The following is a 17,552-nucleotide window of genomic DNA, read 5'->3' as shown; positions in this document are numbered from 1 at the left end:
CTAAAATAGTCATTTCCCTAGGACACTCCAAAAGCAATTAGGCAATTGAACATAAGATCTGGGTGGCTAAACTCTCATTAAGAAGGATGAGCATATGGTAGTATGCAGAAGAGAAGTCCCAAGCAGTCTGAGGGAAGGCGTGAGGGAACCCTGGGGTATTGGGAGAATTTAATTAAAAATGTGCATGAATGCAATTTGGAAAAAAAAAATGTGGATGCAGTAAGTCACACTCCTGTGGGCTGGCTCCGCCTTATCACAATCTCCGAGAACTGAGAGTTCACCCCCACTCCTCCCAACAACAAATCACTCTACTAGATGGAGCAGAGGTTTCCTTCTCACGACAACTTCGGAAATGAAAAGATACACTAATTTCAAAAACAGCAAACATAAACCGCTTTTAACATACAGAGTCAACCCTCACGTGACCATCGACTGACCCCCCCCCACCCCCACCCCGCACCACAAATCTGAACCAGAAAATACCTCTTTTGATTTTTCCTCTTTGGTAAATCTTCCAAATTTTTCTATCATTTCAGCCACAAAGATAACATCCATCTTGTCAGAAAAGTTGGCTGCTTCCACAGTGTAAGCCAGTAATTGTCGGGCGGTGGCCACAGCATTGGTAAGGTTGAGGGGCATCTATGTGAAAAAGAGGCAGAAAGAAGCACTTGGCAAAGTGATCGGCAAAACTGGGACATCTTACTTCCATTTCAGAACATGGCAAGAAATGCAAACCCCATCATTTACTCACCATGACCTTCTTAAAATGCTTTTCCAGAACTGAGAAAATGGGAACTTTACTGGAAACTAACCTGAAGGAATTTTTGTTTAACTTGGATTGAAATATAACAATACATAAAAACACATCGGGTAAACACACTGCACTGGCTCTTCCTCTCTACCTATCCCAATTCTAGACATACTCAATTCCAATTCCTTAGCACCGCCTTCCCTGAATATTCCAGCTGGGAGGGATCAATATCTCCCCTGGAGCTTCTGCCACACGCGAGAACGAACCACTTTTTTTACCACTTATCTGTACTGCCATGCAGTGCCAGTAATGTTTTACATTTGTTTCTATGTTGACTTAAACACGACTCAGCACCAACCATTACAAAAAGGGCATGTCAGGCGCAAAGAAGCATTCAAAGATGGGTAACACAGAAACCACCTGCTAACTGCTTATAATCTAGGGTTTAAAGAAGACACACAGAAGCAGAGATAAGAAAAGGCACGTGAACAGTACAACAAGGGATCACTGGTGACAGAGCCCTTATAAAAAAAAACCCAAGAGGAGGCTTCCCCAGTGCACTTGAAGGATGGCTGGGATTTTGTCTGGGACACAGATGATGAAACTATTCAAAGACAGAAAGTCCGGCAGTGACTAGAAAGAAAGAGTCATGCCACAGAGGGCCTGGAATATTGGTTAAAAAGAGCGGGTCTGGTCCCAAAGGCACAGTCAACTGAAGTATAAACACCAAATCCTCATGCTTTACTAGTATTAAAAAAATCTTATCTGATGTGAATACCATGTCTTATTGGCAACCTCAGCAGATCCGAAGACGTTCGAGTTACCTGATTGAACATGTAAAGAACTCTAGTGACGTCGTTGGCGTACTGGCAGCGAGAATAGTCGTCATCTGCCCAAAAGCCCCCTCTGTCACACCGGCGCCAGGCCTTCCTCTCGTCCTGCGCGTTCCCGGGATAGATCCCACTGCCGTGGGTGTTCCGCGCACACTGCACATACGCGGTGATGCCTGCCAGCGTCCGGGGCCACCTAGAGGGACGACGACAAGAGGGCATAAGGAAACCCACACGGACACAGTAGCAGCAGAGGAGAAGCAAGGGTCAGGGCACGTCACTCACGCATAATCAGAGAAAACCAAGGAGAAGAAACAAACTCCTTTAACAATAAAGGCCAAAAGTATTTTTCAAAAAGTTAAAATGACTAAGCCATTTTAAGCTATCAGCCGAGTATATTTTAATACCATAACGGAATATTTTCATAATCTATTCTAAATATGAATTGACAGGGAAATTGTATCTTTATCCAGTGGGGGGAAAAAAAAACAGTGCAACAAATGGTTTTGTGTCTCTTTCTACCTCCTGTTACTATATTACTGGCTTATGTAACCATTCGGCATATATGGTCAGAACCTTGTCCAATATAAGCAGAATTTGCCTTTTCCAGAAGCAGAGTTACTACACGTGCAGAAAAGAGTTAACCACAGCAGGTCCCAGGTGGCTATCCTTACAGAGGCCTGCTTGCAATGCTGGCCCCTCAGTGGCATCTAGGAATCTGGGACTTGGGGTGTGCCCAGTTAACTGGTACGGGCGAGTCACTGTACCGAGACTGTTTAGACAAGCAATATGGTTCATGCTGAACACCTGCTTTACCCCTGGGGGTCTGAAATGCTGATATGATGTAGGCAGAGGATGTCTGTATGAACAGCTCCCAGTAAGAACTTTGGGTGCTGAGTCTCCAAAGGGCTTCCCTAGGCACAAATGCTCCATAGAGGTTGCTGCCTTTTCAAGGCTGAAGGAGGAGCAGGCTCTGTGTGATCCTCTTGGGAGGGAGACACAATCAAGAACCTTGAACTTGGATCTCTCCAGAACCCACCTGTGTCTTTTCCCCTTATGATCCAGCTATGTGTATTACTATATCGCTGTAACTACAAATATATGCTAAGTCCCGTGAGCCCTTTCAGGAGCCTCTGCACTTGGGGTGGTCCTGCACACATCCAATACCACATACAACTGAATTTACCTGGGAGAAGCCCAGATAAATTGTATAGTCACTGTGCAAGTGACAATGCCAACCTGCTGGATGAAGCAGCACTAACTGGATTGGGAGAAATCTTTGTAATTTTGGTTCCATTTCTCCAAAACTAGGAATGAAAATGAACATATTTAATAAAAGTTATAGCTGACTCATAACATTTGAACTGCTAGATTATAGTGTCAGCCACATGAAAATAGAATGCATTATCAAAAACTATATAAATAGATCAAGCAACACAAAACTAAACCTTATTAATGCAGTGGAAGTTTAACTGTATAATATCCTAAGGAGAGTCAAAAGATAAATAATTCATTCATCAGTTAAATAAATCAGATTCTCCTTCTATTTTTAAAAACAGAAAATACCCCAAAACTACAAGTAAAAACAGTAAGTTCACCATAAGCAAAAAACATACTATGATTATTTAATAAAGGTGTTAACATAATAAAATGAACAATTATTCATTTCACTTTAAAGTAGACAATAAAAATATTATAGATTAACAGTTAATCCACATAAAAGACTTATCCACTGGCAATAATAAATTGATTTCCATAGACTCATATCAAGGAGAATTTTTAAAAGAAGAAGGAGAGGACAAAAGACAAAAAAAAAAAAAATCAATGATGAACTAGCTGAGCTAAAGTTGTTATTGCTTCTCCACCTTGGACTTGAAAGATGAACACCAAAGGGTTTTTTTTTTTCTTATCCTGCACAATTGGGCTTAGAGCTACCAGGCAGTAATACCACCAGTCAGACAGTGTAAACTGGGTATCCCGTAATCTTTCCACTACTTTAAAGAGCTACCAATTTCCCTTCATTTATATCAACTATTAAGTCATTACTAAAACTCTGAACATGAAGAACTTTAGCTAAATAATATATTTAAAGATAGTGTTTAACAGCACCTTTGAAGTTAAGGGGAATCTATGCTAAAAGGCGTTACCTCTCACAAACTCTAAACTCTCAACTAAAAAAAAAAAAAAAAAAAAATCATAGTATTTAACTCATTCTGCTGATCTTAACAGTGTCCAGCACCAATGGCTCCCCAACTTTCAGGCCACCCAACAGCTCTCATTTCCCAAAGTCCCCTTATTTAACTACCAGAAGAACCAGATGGGGGAGGAAAACTGGACATGTTTCTGCTAATTGTGATGTCTACTCAACTGTCCAAGGTGAAAAGTGAACTGGCACTACAAATCCTTCCAAAGGTCACCCAAAAAAGCCCTCGAAAAAACAGGAAATGCCATTAGCCTGTCTCAGTTTCACACTGTTTTAGTAGAATTTCCAAAGTGTTTCCCCAAAGTAGTGGTTCTTAACTTTTACAACAAAATCACTTGATAAAAATCTACACTTCTGGGTTCATTTTCAGAGACTCATGAATCAACAGATCTGAGATAAAGTTAAGGCACCTGTATTTATTTTTAATCTCCAAAATGATTCTGAAATCACTGTTCTAAAGGGTAGTCTTTAGATATATAAGGGTACCTATGTGAATAAACATACATTTCTTAGATTCTCTTACTGAGGACAGGAGGCAAATTATATATGTCCATGCCTTTGAGAATAAAAAGACGTGGGGCCAATCAGCCCCTTTCAGCACACGCCATGTCACTGACCTGAAATCCCCTTTATTATTTACCACCCTCTCAGGAGGACAGTACTGTGCAGAGCTTTCTAAGACCACAATATCGACCGTCCTGGTATTGTTCCCGCGTTTGGTCTGGACGTGACAGCCCCAATTTCCAGTCGATCCAGCCTGAATATTAGAAATGGTCAAGGCACTGCATGAAGAAAGAGTTCAAAGAGAGAGAAAAGATGGTTAGGCACGAAGGGAGACAACATGGGCTTCGACCATTCATTTAGCAAACATGTCTGAGCGTGTGCTGTGGGCCAAGAGCTTGCTAGATAAAAACGAGCAAAAGCATGACCCTCCATTTAAGTACTTCAGCATCAAGTCAAGACAGGCAGGTAAAGAGAGACCTGAAATACCATGGTCAGAGCTGTGGCAAGAGTGAACGAGGGGCACTGGGACTTCTCCAGAGAACCGGAGAGCAGGACACCGGAGGAAGGGGGACCAAGTGCCAAGGCAGAAACATCACGGCACTTCCCCCAGCAAAACTAATGGAGACGTTTCCAACTTACACCTAGCTTTTCGGATTCTAGGGAAAACATTCAAGCATGAAGGAGATTAATGTTATGAAGTGCATAACTCATATTTAAGATGAAATATTTTGTGGAAAGGGGGTTATGCTAGTAACAACCTGTTAGGTCCCTCAAAAGATTTAGTAAATTGCCAATTAATGCTTTAACCAAAGTAGTTTTCCACTTCAACTTATAGCACAGCTGTGTTTCTAAATAGCTGTCAGAAAATTCAGCTTTCAAGATGAAACCGTAATTCTCCAATAGGAAACCTAGTAATTAAAGAGCAAATGTCAGAACCTTCAATTAACCTTTATTATCCTGACATGATCTACTATACTTTGCTTTTATGAAGATACAAATAAGAAATCATTAGACATAAAGCATCCATCATTTTAATTAGCGTATAAAATTATGTCTTGAGGTCAATATACATATTTCCAGGTTCCTAAATCATTAATGGCTACACAACAATGTTCTGATAAAAGACTCTGAGGCACTGCGATTCTGAATCAAAGAAAGTGTTCATCACTTTCACGAAGGCAGTAAACAAACTAATACATTGTAATAAATATGTTCAAGATAAAATGACAAGAAGAGTTTGACATTAGATTTAAATTACCAGAAAGACTGTCAAACATTCTACTTTATATGACTCTACTGAACTAGGAAGAAGTAGATAAATAAATTTTGACAATAAAAAGCATTTTCCAATCCAGGTCCTCACACTTTCTTGGTTCACAGGACCTTCCCTGACTAGATAAACTTTTCACGGTGCCTCAGGCCTAAAAATACCTATGGTGGGTCCACTGACTAAATGAAATCCCCAAACTGTGTATACATGTCCTAATGACTTATTAACCAAAAAATAACACACATCAATGTAAAAATAAATACTTCATTCTTAACCATGACTACTTCTTAATGGGTTGTGTGTGCCTGTTGGGCACTCCAAAACTAATTAAGCATTGGGTACAGATCAGACGACGATATCCGTATTTCTTGCTTCACACTGATTTTCACAGTGCTCTGAACCACGGTAATTGCCAAAGTCCCATCAGCGTAAAGTACGGCACCAGCAAAAAGGATGTAGCACGATCTAACATCAACACCCTAACTGCCCGGAGCTGGGAGCTGTATGTTATCTGACCAATGTCAGTATCACACTCAAACACTTGAAGTACCCAACGCACCTCTGTGTACTCCCAGTGGTGCCCTGGGGCACATTAGCATATCCTTTGGGAAAAATAATCCTAATATATTTTGCAAATTTTTTTTAAAGATAACTTTTAGCAATACCTTCAATATCTAAAACCAATGAGCAAAATAAAAATTTTTCAGGAATCTCCAACACAACATACTCGAAGATTTAAGAAGAAAAGACGTTGCTCAGTTTTACCTTTTAGGAAAACTACAAACTTTGATTCTTACTAATGTAGGATCAGTGACATAAAGAGACCAATGAAGAAACATGAGAAATATGTGGTCAACCAATTCAATAACCACGTATTTCCTTCTTCTACAACTTCTTTATTTTGGGGGGCTAACTCTGGTTAAAGAACTTCTCAGCTTTCCATATGTAAGATGTTCACTTTTGTTAAGTGTCCCCACCAACAACAACAAAACATATTAGTCAAAGTTGCGATCCTTAGAATTTTTTGTCATGCTAAAAAAATACAGGCTAAAAATGACTTACAGAAATAAATTTATAAAGTAAATTTAGTAACCTTACAGTTACAAAATTTAAGAGTTCTAAATTGAAGCTCTTTTATTCAGAAAAAGGCTCTATTGTATTTTCAAAGCTTTATTGTTGTGTTATATGGCATTTATTGTCTCCTTAGGCAATAAATTGCTTAAAGTGTACAATCTGGTAAGTTTTGACACTGTATACACTTGTGAAATTATCACCACAGTAAAAATAATGTAACAATTAGAATCTTCTCACTGGGACTTAAATGTTTTAAGTGCAAAAAGCATATAAAAATCTCTCCTAACAATCTTGTCCCCTAAGAAAGGAACTCTGCTTCTGATAACAGCAGAACAACTCCTATCAAACCGCCCTCCCAGCAGTTAACAATTAGAAGCTGTGGACAAACTACAACATGACAACTATCCAAACACACGGAGAGTGTGATCCAAAGCAAGCAGGAACTAAAGAGGAGCTGACACTAAGAAGTTATTGGCACTGGGGAGTAACCGGGGAATTTTTTTTGATGGCTTTTGCCCAAGGGCAGGAACTATTCAAATAGAAACTCACAGTCTTACTGGTTGAAAAATCAGAGGACAGAGGTAGAAAGGAACCTGGCTGGAAGCCTAAACTTCTGCATATAAAATTCACCCAGCTCTCTAACTGACCCCTGAACTACATGCAGACAGGGCAAACACCAAGCAGACTTCAGCTGCTGCCTACTACAGACAAGCCAGATCTAGTAGTTAGAGTTTAACCAAGCTAACTGCTTGATGAAACAAAAATCACCTCTCCTGAGGAGACTATAACAGAATCCAGAGTTAGGAGTCAGTAAACTTTTTCTTCAGAAGGCAGCTAGTAAATATTTCAGCCTTTGCAGACGAAGAAGCATCACTGAGAACACTATGTAGGTATTTATATAACCATTTGAAATCTAACCATTTAAAACTGTAAAGAGAACATTTATAGGCCAGATTTGGCCCGTAAGCTGTTCTTTGCCAACTTCTCTACAGCAAGTCATTCACAATGTCTAGGATACAGTCCAACATTAGCAGACATAGAAACATTTTTCTATATAGGAAAATATAAACCATACTCATAAGAAAATGATCAGGGTGATTGATCCCACGATCACCCAGATACTGGAATAAGCTGGCAAGGATTTAAGGAGTACCTATTATAAATGTTCAAAGACATAAATGAAAATATGCTTATAATAAACAGATAAGAAATCTCAAAAGAGAACGAGAAATTATAAAATAGAATAATCAACCCCCCAAATTTCCAGGAACAAGTCTTAACTCAGAGAACTTTCCATTTCTTGGTAAATTTTTTCATGGTACTTCTGTGAATTTGCTGTACTACTTCCCCAAGGTGCCCCAGCAGAGAGCTGGGAAACTACGGATTTATTCTTAAATATTCCAGCTGAGGTATATCTTTAAGAAATTGGTAAGAAGGAAAGAGAGAGAGACAGCCAGAAAAAGGTATGGAGACACACACAGAGGCAGAGAGAAGGAAAGAGATAATTCAATGCCTATAAATTAATATTTTACCAAAATTAAATATGGTGAATGATAATATCATACATAAAATTTTAATCCTGTTCTTTGTACTTTAAGTTCATTTGAATTAACCATTTTGGTGCTCACACCAATCACGAAGTTGACAAACAGTTATTATTATATTCTTTTATACCAGTGGTATGAATAAAGGAAGTATCTTAAATTGTAACATTAATCACAGAACAGTGAAAATCAGGTGATTTTCTAAAAGTGAAATTCTGAGCTTATTAAGTGGTAGGAAGTTGTTAGAAATTAAGTTTGGCACTAAATGTTTATATTTTTTCCTCCTAAATCTTTAAACAAAGTCTCCAGTTGTTAACAGAGTTTCCCTTTTATCCTGTGGCTTTTTCCTTACAAAACTGGATATAAAAGATAGCTATTTAATTTTAGAAAATAAGCAACAACCAGGAAAAGGAATGTAAGATGTCTGTTTTTTAAATGCAAGAAGATAAAATATTAATTCAAACTGCAGCTAAGTATTACAATTCTGGGATGATAAATAAAATCCACAGAGACAACTCCTCGTCTAAAAAAGGTTTACCTTGCAATCAACGAGCAGTTGTGAATCATGTTCTTTTCAACAAAGATACCTTGAGATTCATCAGTTTCAACTATTCGCCCATCCTGATACCATAACACCTGCATGTCTTGATCAATATATGAAGCCATGCACTGGAAAGGAAGGCTGTCTCCTTCAAACACAACTTGACGATGAGATGGAGTCATGTAGAAAGATGGTAATTCAAGGGGAGGATCTAGAGGCAGTTAAACAAAGACTCGGTCAACAAACGTAATACTATATTCACACTCTAGAATTAAAAGTTACAAGAATTCTAATTACAATTTTTTAAGTGGAAAGAACCAGCATTACCAGCATCTACAAAACTGTTGCTGAACTAAGTGGGTCCAAGATGAAAACAAAATTGAGTAAAACTGAAACGAAACCATTTCATATCATTTCTGACACTTAGCTGTCCCCTTCTGGCGGTATCATAAGACTATCAGATGATCACAGAAGCAACACTTGAAGAACAAATTATAAAATGATACTTAAATCTGGAGAAAGGAACTGGTGATATGTAAATGCTGAACTATTTACATATTACATTTTGGAGGCTTTTTTTATTCCAGCTGACTTAACTGTTGGCAGCACTAAATATTATCAGCTCCATGAAGACTGACAGTTGTCACTGGTGCCAGTGTATAAAGAGAATTCTAAAGGTGGTCAGGAGAAACACGGCAGCAAAGTGAACAGAGTTAACGCTTTCTCGGTTTTTCCTTCTACCTTACCGCATGTCAGCAACTCCTGCTTCACACCTGTGACCGGCTGGGCCTGCAGAGACTTAGGGTAAACACACCGTGTGTCCCGCACTGTGATGTTTCTCTCCTTCACCCAGCGATGCATCCACAGTATGTTACAATCACACAACAGATACTCAGTCTGAAACTCTCTGCAGCATACAAAATACAACGTAGAGGTTATGGTGAATGAATTAACCAGCATTTTCGCCTTACACTGGTTTTCCCTTTGTGGGGCAAGCGTATTGCTGCTCACCCTCACCATGCTAGGGCACGTCCTGCACCATCAGCTGGTTACGTCTCCTTTTCAATGAGATGATGTGGCATGTCTGACTCCAGGACTCTTCCCCATTGATCCTGGGACTGACTCTGCTTTCAATCAAAGTTGGTATGTGAACAAATCTGTTTCTCATCCCTCTTCTATGCCACAAACTCCTGATGCCCAGGGTACGGGAATACCAAATCTCCACCCTTTTTGTCTATCAAACGTCTACCTATTCATCATAAAGTCCGTGCCACTAACAGTGGATCCTGAAGCCTTCCCAGTTTTTCCAGCCTTACTGCCATGTTCTTGGCTTAAATGCCTGCAAGCTCTATTAACTGTGGCAACATAAAGAAACATATGACTGTTTTGCATGGTTATAGTCTGTCTGTCTGAGTAGAGAATAAATTCCTTAGGGTGGGGACTATTTCTGACACTTCTACTATGCACCAAGGGATAACCATAAATGTTAACTAACTTAAGGGACATAGACTCAATCAAAATATAAACATAAGAACACCTTACACTTGATATGAAAGAAAATAGAGAATTATCTTTACATGAGGCAGGAGGTTTTAAGATGTGGCATTCAGATGTAAGAAACAGTGAGGATATTTCTTGAATACTTGCTTTACGAAGCACTAGCTATTCATGTGCCACGTTACCCTAAATCCAGCTAATAAAAATAAATACAGACGCTGTCCTCTGTCAACCTGGAGGGCATTACGTAATAGGAGGAACAAAATGTAAATACAACCAAAATAGAATGCAATGCATTCTATATAAATAAATAAACCAAGTGCAAAGAGTATATATAACCACGTGTGCTTCTAACACAGACTGTGCACATCTAACACAGGCTCCATCTCATCAGCTTGGGCAAAAAAAGGTCGAGTGGGGATCCCAGTGGGACACAACAAGGAGAAAATAAAATTCAAAACCAATACCAGGAGGATGACTGACTGACTCCTCGTCCCTAAGCACCACCTTCTGGTCAGTTTCCAGCACTATCCATCATAAACACTAGCAATTTTGCCCAATTTGGGGATGAAAATAGTTCCTATGTTCCTGCTACCCAAAGTCTCAAAAGCCAGATAATTTCTTACAGTCTTTACTTCCTAAACTTCACAGAAACGGCTGACTTGAGCCCACTAGATATGCCAAAGGGAGACGTTTTCACTAAAAAGCAGCCTTCTGGATAACAATGGTAGATGCACCAAAAAGACCAGAAAGAGTCTGATGCAGTGTGACTCTAGACGTGTGTATATTGCATCTGCCACGATGGTGAGGAGCCAGACAAACGCCTAACCTATCAACTACATCCCAGTGAGAACTGCTCAAGGAGACTGAAATGATAGATTTAGAAAAGGAAAAGTAAGGAGGCAGGGAGGGAAGGGGAAAATGAAAGAGGAGGGGAAGGGAGGAGAGGAAAGAAGTCAGCATACATCAAACAGAGGCATCTGGCAGAGAAGACATTTTTCACTGGAAAAGGAGACTCAAGCCCATAAGTTATACTCAATAAAAATTTGAAAAACATTATCCTTAACTGTAATTCCAATAGGAATTAGTGTAACTTATACTCAGAAATAGATTAAAGTTTATCTGAGAATACAGTTACCTTCAAAAGGAACTCATACAATCTCTTACATAACAAAACCGTGTCTTGAGGTCGGGTTAGGGGTGGGGAGCATATTAGCCAATTGTAAAGCTAAAGAGAACTGTGTAAATACGACCTTACACTGACTTCATATAGCAGGCATTCTACATCGGCATGCCTAGAAATGTCAGTAATAAGTTATGAATTCAGTTTGGGGAAGGGGTTACAGGATTAAAATTAAGTCCCTAAAGCATAACATAGTCTTAACTATAAATTCTTCACAAGGAGAATGCTTTGGTGATTTAATTAGGCAAACAAAATATTTTCTAACTTGTAAACACAGTCGAAGAGAAAGAATTTCCAATTGATTTACTCTAAATATAAATCAAGGAGAGACAGTATTCTAAGGAGAAAACGGTTGTCCCAGCCTGAGAAGCATCATTAAGGGTTACAGTATGTTTCTCAGTGTGCATGCAAGCTCTCCAGGGAGATTCTAATTTTTGCAGAATCACAAGATTTTCCCCATGAGGTCTCTTAAGCCACATAATAACTGTTTTTAATTTTCAAAAACGAAGATAATATTTATCAAAACAAGAGGAAAAAAATCTTACTTACAAAGACCGTAATGAACCAAGATAATCAAAAGTTCCTTGAGATAATGAAGAAAACAAATTCCCTGAAAGGTTTCTGGAAAAAAAGGAAATCATTTCACTTTAAGAGATACTAACAATTTATATATCATTTTATACTTTTTCTTATATCCTAAAATGTCCTACCATTAAACACTGTTATAAAAAATTTATGTAAGTTGTTTGAAATCTTATGAAGAGAAACAACCAGTAAATATTTTCTCCAGAGTTGAAGGAAATTGTTCTTAACTTTATTTAAAGCAGTAAACAAAATTATCTAAAGTTGCTGCCAGGTAAGGATTTTTCTATAAAGTATCATGTGAAACTCAAAGTTACCTTCCTGAATTCGATCTTTAGTCATGCTCTGATTGCAACTAGAATTACCCTACATGTGTTCACTGCATCATTTATTTTTATTTTTTTAACTTTTTTTTATTGAGTAACAGTCATTTTACAATGTTGTGTCAAATTCCAGTGTCACTCCATCACTTAAGAAAGCAAAAATTAAAAAACAAGGAAAAGGATGGTCTGAATGACCAGCAGCACCCAACAGTAACCCGATAAGATATGTAGGCAGTGAAATGAGTCCAGCATTTAAAATCAAAGACTTGGGATATAATTCAGCGTTGGCCTTGGGCAAATTACTTACCTTCTCTCATTTCCCCTTGTATCATGGCTTTAATCAATATCTAAACCCATGCAGAGTTTTGTATGAGTTAAACCCTGAACACTACACTACCATTTGAGTAGTCTGTCACACCCACTGTGATATGATCAAATCATTTTTTGTGATTTTCTTCCATGCCTGACTATAAGCTCCAGGAGGAGAGGCACTTGTGTGTCTTATTTACTGGGGTACCTCTGGTAGCTAATAACAAGCTGGGGTATACAGTAGGTTCTCAATCATTGTAGCTGATTATTCAGGATGTGGACTCCACCTTTATAGCTTCTCACACTAAAACAGGGCCAAGGGCTCCCGGAAGACGGCAGCATGATCCAAGCACCACTGTGTCTGTTGTAGGATCAAAAATAGATATCATTTGGACCTAGAATTCTCAAGGAAGAAGTCCTGAGACCTGCAAGGAGGCCTGCCTCTCCTCCAGAGCTGGAGCAAAATCCTTCAAAGTGCGGAAGAAAGCGACAGGCAGGTGGATGGACTCCCCGGTGCAGAGAGGAGGAGAACTGATCTGGGAGAGGTCAGTCAGCTGTTCCTCTGACACCTGGAGCAACATATTCCTTGGTGGGAAGACTTACTACACAACTACCAATTCCTCACAAATTAATATATAATGAACTTCAGAAAGGACATCTCTGGATTCATTTTTATCTGTCTTGGGATTTTTTTTTTTGATAGAGTGCAAAAAGGGTGCAAAAAATAATTATGAACTTCATGAAAGAATTGCCTAGGAACTTAATAAACAAAAGGAACACTTTGCAAATTAAAACAACCGTGAAAGCAATGCCCTTTTCTTTTTTGGCCTATCAGAATGAAACCTGAATGTGGATTTTGAAAAGGGTACTGCTGATGGAGTGTAAACCATAGTAACACTGTAAGAAAGTAACCAAGACACAATTAAAATGAACAACCGTACTTGTAAGAAGCTATCCTATGTGGAATTATATGATTACCGGGATTTGTTTAAAATAATGTAGGCAGGAAGACAAGAGATGTGGGGTATAACTAAAACAAGACCAGCTATGACTGCTAAGTGTTGAAACTAAGTGATGGCTACATGGAGATTCCTTAAATACACGTATCTCTAACTTATTTTTTAGATGTTTGAAAGAGTCTGTAAATAATAAGTTGTAAATAAAAATCTATCCTACATATTTAGGATTATATAAACAAAATAACTGCATCTTACAAGGACCATTCGATTCTAATTATTAGGTAACTTTATTTTCATTATTAGGCATTATTATTTTCTTCCCCTTGGAAATCACAGAAGAAATCACACTGGAGACAGCCGTGCCTTCCTCCCCGTAAGTCCCAACACAGGCCAACTTCTCTTCCAGCGCTGGAACACATTGCTACTTGTTTGGCTGAATACCAAACGAAGTAATTGGCTTCGGCTGATGGCCATAAAAACTTACACATATTTTAAAACATTAAAATCACATTCCAATTTTGAGATGCTTACACAGAAAAAGCACAGAGGAACTGAGCGTGACTACAGACACAGCCAAGTCCCTGCTCTCATGTCCTGACACGGTTCACTGAATGCCGTGGCCGGTGAATCAGCCACCCACTCCCACTCATGGTGTTTCTTACTCTCTCAGTTTCTCTTCCTTTACTTACTTTTTGCTAAACAGACATATCTGTATTCCTGTGAGTTAAATGTGCGCTGTGAAGCATCTGTGTACACAAGGGGTGTTTTCCAGGGCAAATGTGTTAAAAGAGGGGAAATGAATCAAACTATCTCCTTCAAGAGAGTGAATAATTGACTCAATTATGACCTGTTCTAGACTTTGAATATTCTGTAGCTATTTACAAGCATGAACTAAATCGTTATGTATTCTCTTGAAAAGGTATTAATGGCATGTCGGTATTTTTTAAGTAAATTGTTGAGTAGAGCACATTTTTAAGGCCCCGAGTGGATGCCTTTACATTTGTGGAGGTAATAGAACATCTGAGAATTTACACCAGGCAGAATTAGTACCTGCTGTCTCAGAAGGATGTGTCTGAAGTGATGAAAGGGAGATTTAGCTTTCCCTTCATCTCTCTATATGGTTTTATTACTTAATAGCACAAACAGTTTTTAATTGTAAAAAGGAGGTTCTTATAAACATCACTCAACTATTATTTCTGATAGAAAAATATTAAAGGTATTATTCCTAGGGGAAAAATATAGGGTTATAACTGATCAAAATTCATAAAGGAAAAAAAAGGGAAAGCTTTGGTTTCTTGACCTCCTGACAGTTTCTGGGTAAATTAACGTCCTAAGTGTAGGACAGAGACTTCACTGAAGCCCACGACTGGTCCTCATCTCTGCTCCACCAGTTACTTCTGGAGTTAGGGTGGTTTGGGGTGGGGGCCTCTGGAAGTACGGCTTCACTTTGCAGAACTTTCCCATCAATAAAGGCAGAGATCAATACACGGCGTTAATCAATTTTACCCACCACACACTGCCTCCTCTGACATATTTTTGATGTTATTTTTGAATTCTGACACTAAGCCTCCAAAGCCAAGACTTGTTTCAAGATGATGAGAAGTCTGGTTGCAAACGCCACAGGTTGTCTGCAAGGTGCAGGCCCAGGGTGGGGGCAGGGAGGTGGGGAGACTCGATTCCAGCCTCCGTGGCTAAGAGACCAAGTCAGTCCAAGATCCCAAGTTCCAGGGTAACCCAGGGAGTTCAGCTAAAGAGCTGGCAGAGGAAGGAGCTATCCCCTCTAAACACACACTATTTTGGGTGGGAATTAGAATTGGGAGCTCTCTGAGTTCTAATCTAAGAAATGTACTGCATGTCCCACTACTAATCAGATTCTCTTTTCCACTCGTTAGATTGTGAAAATGCTCTTCTCTGTGTCTGAAATACAAATGGCTACCAGTCTTCAGAATCAGCATACAGCCTGGCTCAGGGAGCCCAGAAATCTGGGGACTGCAGAAGCCCACACAGAACACCTACCCAAAGTTTCCTGAGCCACAACTCCAGAACTATGTCAACCCAAATTATCAAAAGCAACTCAATTGCAGTGCATTCCTGAATGTTAAGAGGCTACCTTAACTGTCAACTTTTCTTAGATCAGTATTTAAAGAATACATATACGTCAGGTGTAGTTCTGTATACGCCATAGACTGTTGCATTAAAAAAAAGTCACAATCATCTATTATTACATGGGTTACGAAACCATCTCAAATCTCAAAGTAGGAAACCTGGTAGTGCTCTTTGTGTTTCAATGATTCACCTGGATATATATCCATTGTGTTCCATGACCTGTAAAGTCTCACAACAGGTATCAGAGAATTGGTAAAAACGTAGGAGGAGACAATTCAAGCTCTAAAACTTCCAAAAATGTTAGCTTTAGAGGCAGGAGGCAAAAAAAAAAAAAAAAAAAAAAAACCTAAGAAAATAGTAACTTGCCTTATTGTAAGCACTGGCCCACACAACTCTTTTCCTAAAGAACATCTGCTATTGGGTCAAAAATCCCTAGGCCAAAGCTATAAATCCACTGGAACTAAAGTCAGGAAGATGGTAGACTCCAGGCTCTATTTTTCTTTACTTGATTCATAGCTATCCAAAAATGTAACAATTTTTTTCCTTCACAAATGCCCCATTTTGCCAATTCTTATGCATCCCTCAAAACCAAAAATACAGAAGTCTCAATAAAAGCACTGAAATAAAATTGTTTGCAATCCAGTTATAAAAAAGAAAAATGCAACTGATTTTAATTAATTTCCAGTTATGAGTAAAGCTATATACCAAGTCAATCTTTTGTTTAAAAACATAAATGTGGCCATCTATCTTTCCCCCCAAGTTAAAGGGCACACTGAAAAATACAAGTGCGCTAAGAAGCAGGAGTACTTTGCCCTGTTCTGCCAGGTGATTTGGAGTCCCTCCCTTCCTGTACAGAGGAAATAATCTCACAATTTAAGCCCCTGTAGCTTTTTCAAAGTTAACTTAAACGAAACAGAAGAAACATTCTAAAAAGCTACAAAGATAAAGAACCAGGCATAGATGATCTCTATACTAGACCTTCTGCCCCTAAATCCTGCATTTCAACCTGCATCCTATTTCCAAATTGCTCTCCTCTACGTCATCTTACTCATAAGACTACTGGCTTTCCCCTCGAAACTGGCCTCGCTCTTATGTCTACCTCCACGCATCATCTGCTCAATATCTCTTCCTTTCTAATGACCTAAATCTTTGCAATCTTCTGGACCATCAGCTCAAGTATCACCTCTTCCAAGATGTTTTCCCAAACTGGCAAAGCTTCTGATCATGTCTCTCAATATGGACATGTTCTCTAGGGCACTGCATGAGTATGCATGTGTTCTGGGGTAGGGGATGTAATGCAATATTATGTTCTCATGACACTGTATCTCCATGCTTAAATTGCCAGCTCCTTATCCCCTACCACTTCTATCATCTCTACAGTTGCTACTTAAATACTGAACACATAGGTGTTCATAAGTACTTGGATACTCGTCCAAATGCTTCTTTATAATACGAAAGAAAGAGGTACTTACAGCCTAACCAGATTGGTGAGTCCTCGGAATATGTCTGCATTCAGACACCCTATTCGATTGTTTGTCAGATCCCTAAGGAGAAAGGGAAAAGTATCTTCAATTAGTGCTCTTCATTGACGAAGGTTTCATATGTTCAACATTCAAGAATGGCACCCAGGTATCATACAAGACCCTTTTTTTTAAGCATCTCTGAAATATTCACCTACTTCAAGTGCATCACTGAGAAAAGAAATAATCCTTGCTTTCACTTGCCTCTGGCTCATACAGACTAAATGCGGTTTAATGACAGGGCCCTCTATATTTCAAGCATTTACTCCTGTAAAGTGACTCAACATAAAACCAGGGTAGTAAAAACAAGACTCTATCTATCTTACTGTCTGTGATAAAATTCCTTAGATGGTCTA

The 17,552-nt window shown here is 38.9% G+C and overlaps 1 protein-coding gene across 1 annotated transcript in view; it reads right to left on the bottom strand.

Annotated features, from left to right (window-relative positions):
- The window catches only part of ADGRA3 (adhesion G protein-coupled receptor A3), a 98,644-nt gene that overhangs the window by 42,419 nt on the left and 38,673 nt on the right, over window positions 1-17,552 (bottom strand). Inside the window, exons 4-10 of the mRNA XM_010991045.3 lie at window positions 17,149-17,220; window positions 11,947-12,018; window positions 9,464-9,624; window positions 8,715-8,928; window positions 4,402-4,566; window positions 1,576-1,777; window positions 484-639 (exon numbers count right to left, since the gene is read on the bottom strand). Of these exons, the coding sequence (XP_010989347.3) occupies window positions 484-639; window positions 1,576-1,777; window positions 4,402-4,566; window positions 8,715-8,928; window positions 9,464-9,624; window positions 11,947-12,018; window positions 17,149-17,220 (1,042 nt within the window). The remainder of the gene's footprint in view (window positions 1-483; window positions 640-1,575; window positions 1,778-4,401; window positions 4,567-8,714; window positions 8,929-9,463; window positions 9,625-11,946; window positions 12,019-17,148; window positions 17,221-17,552) is intronic.

The sequence above is a fragment of the Camelus dromedarius genome, chromosome 1 (genome assembly GCF_036321535.1).
Source record: "Camelus dromedarius isolate mCamDro1 chromosome 1, mCamDro1.pat, whole genome shotgun sequence".
Taxonomy (NCBI): Eukaryota; Metazoa; Chordata; class Mammalia; order Artiodactyla; family Camelidae; genus Camelus; species Camelus dromedarius.
Note: the sequence above shows the minus strand (reverse complement) of the source record. Positions and strands in the feature narration are given on the sequence as shown.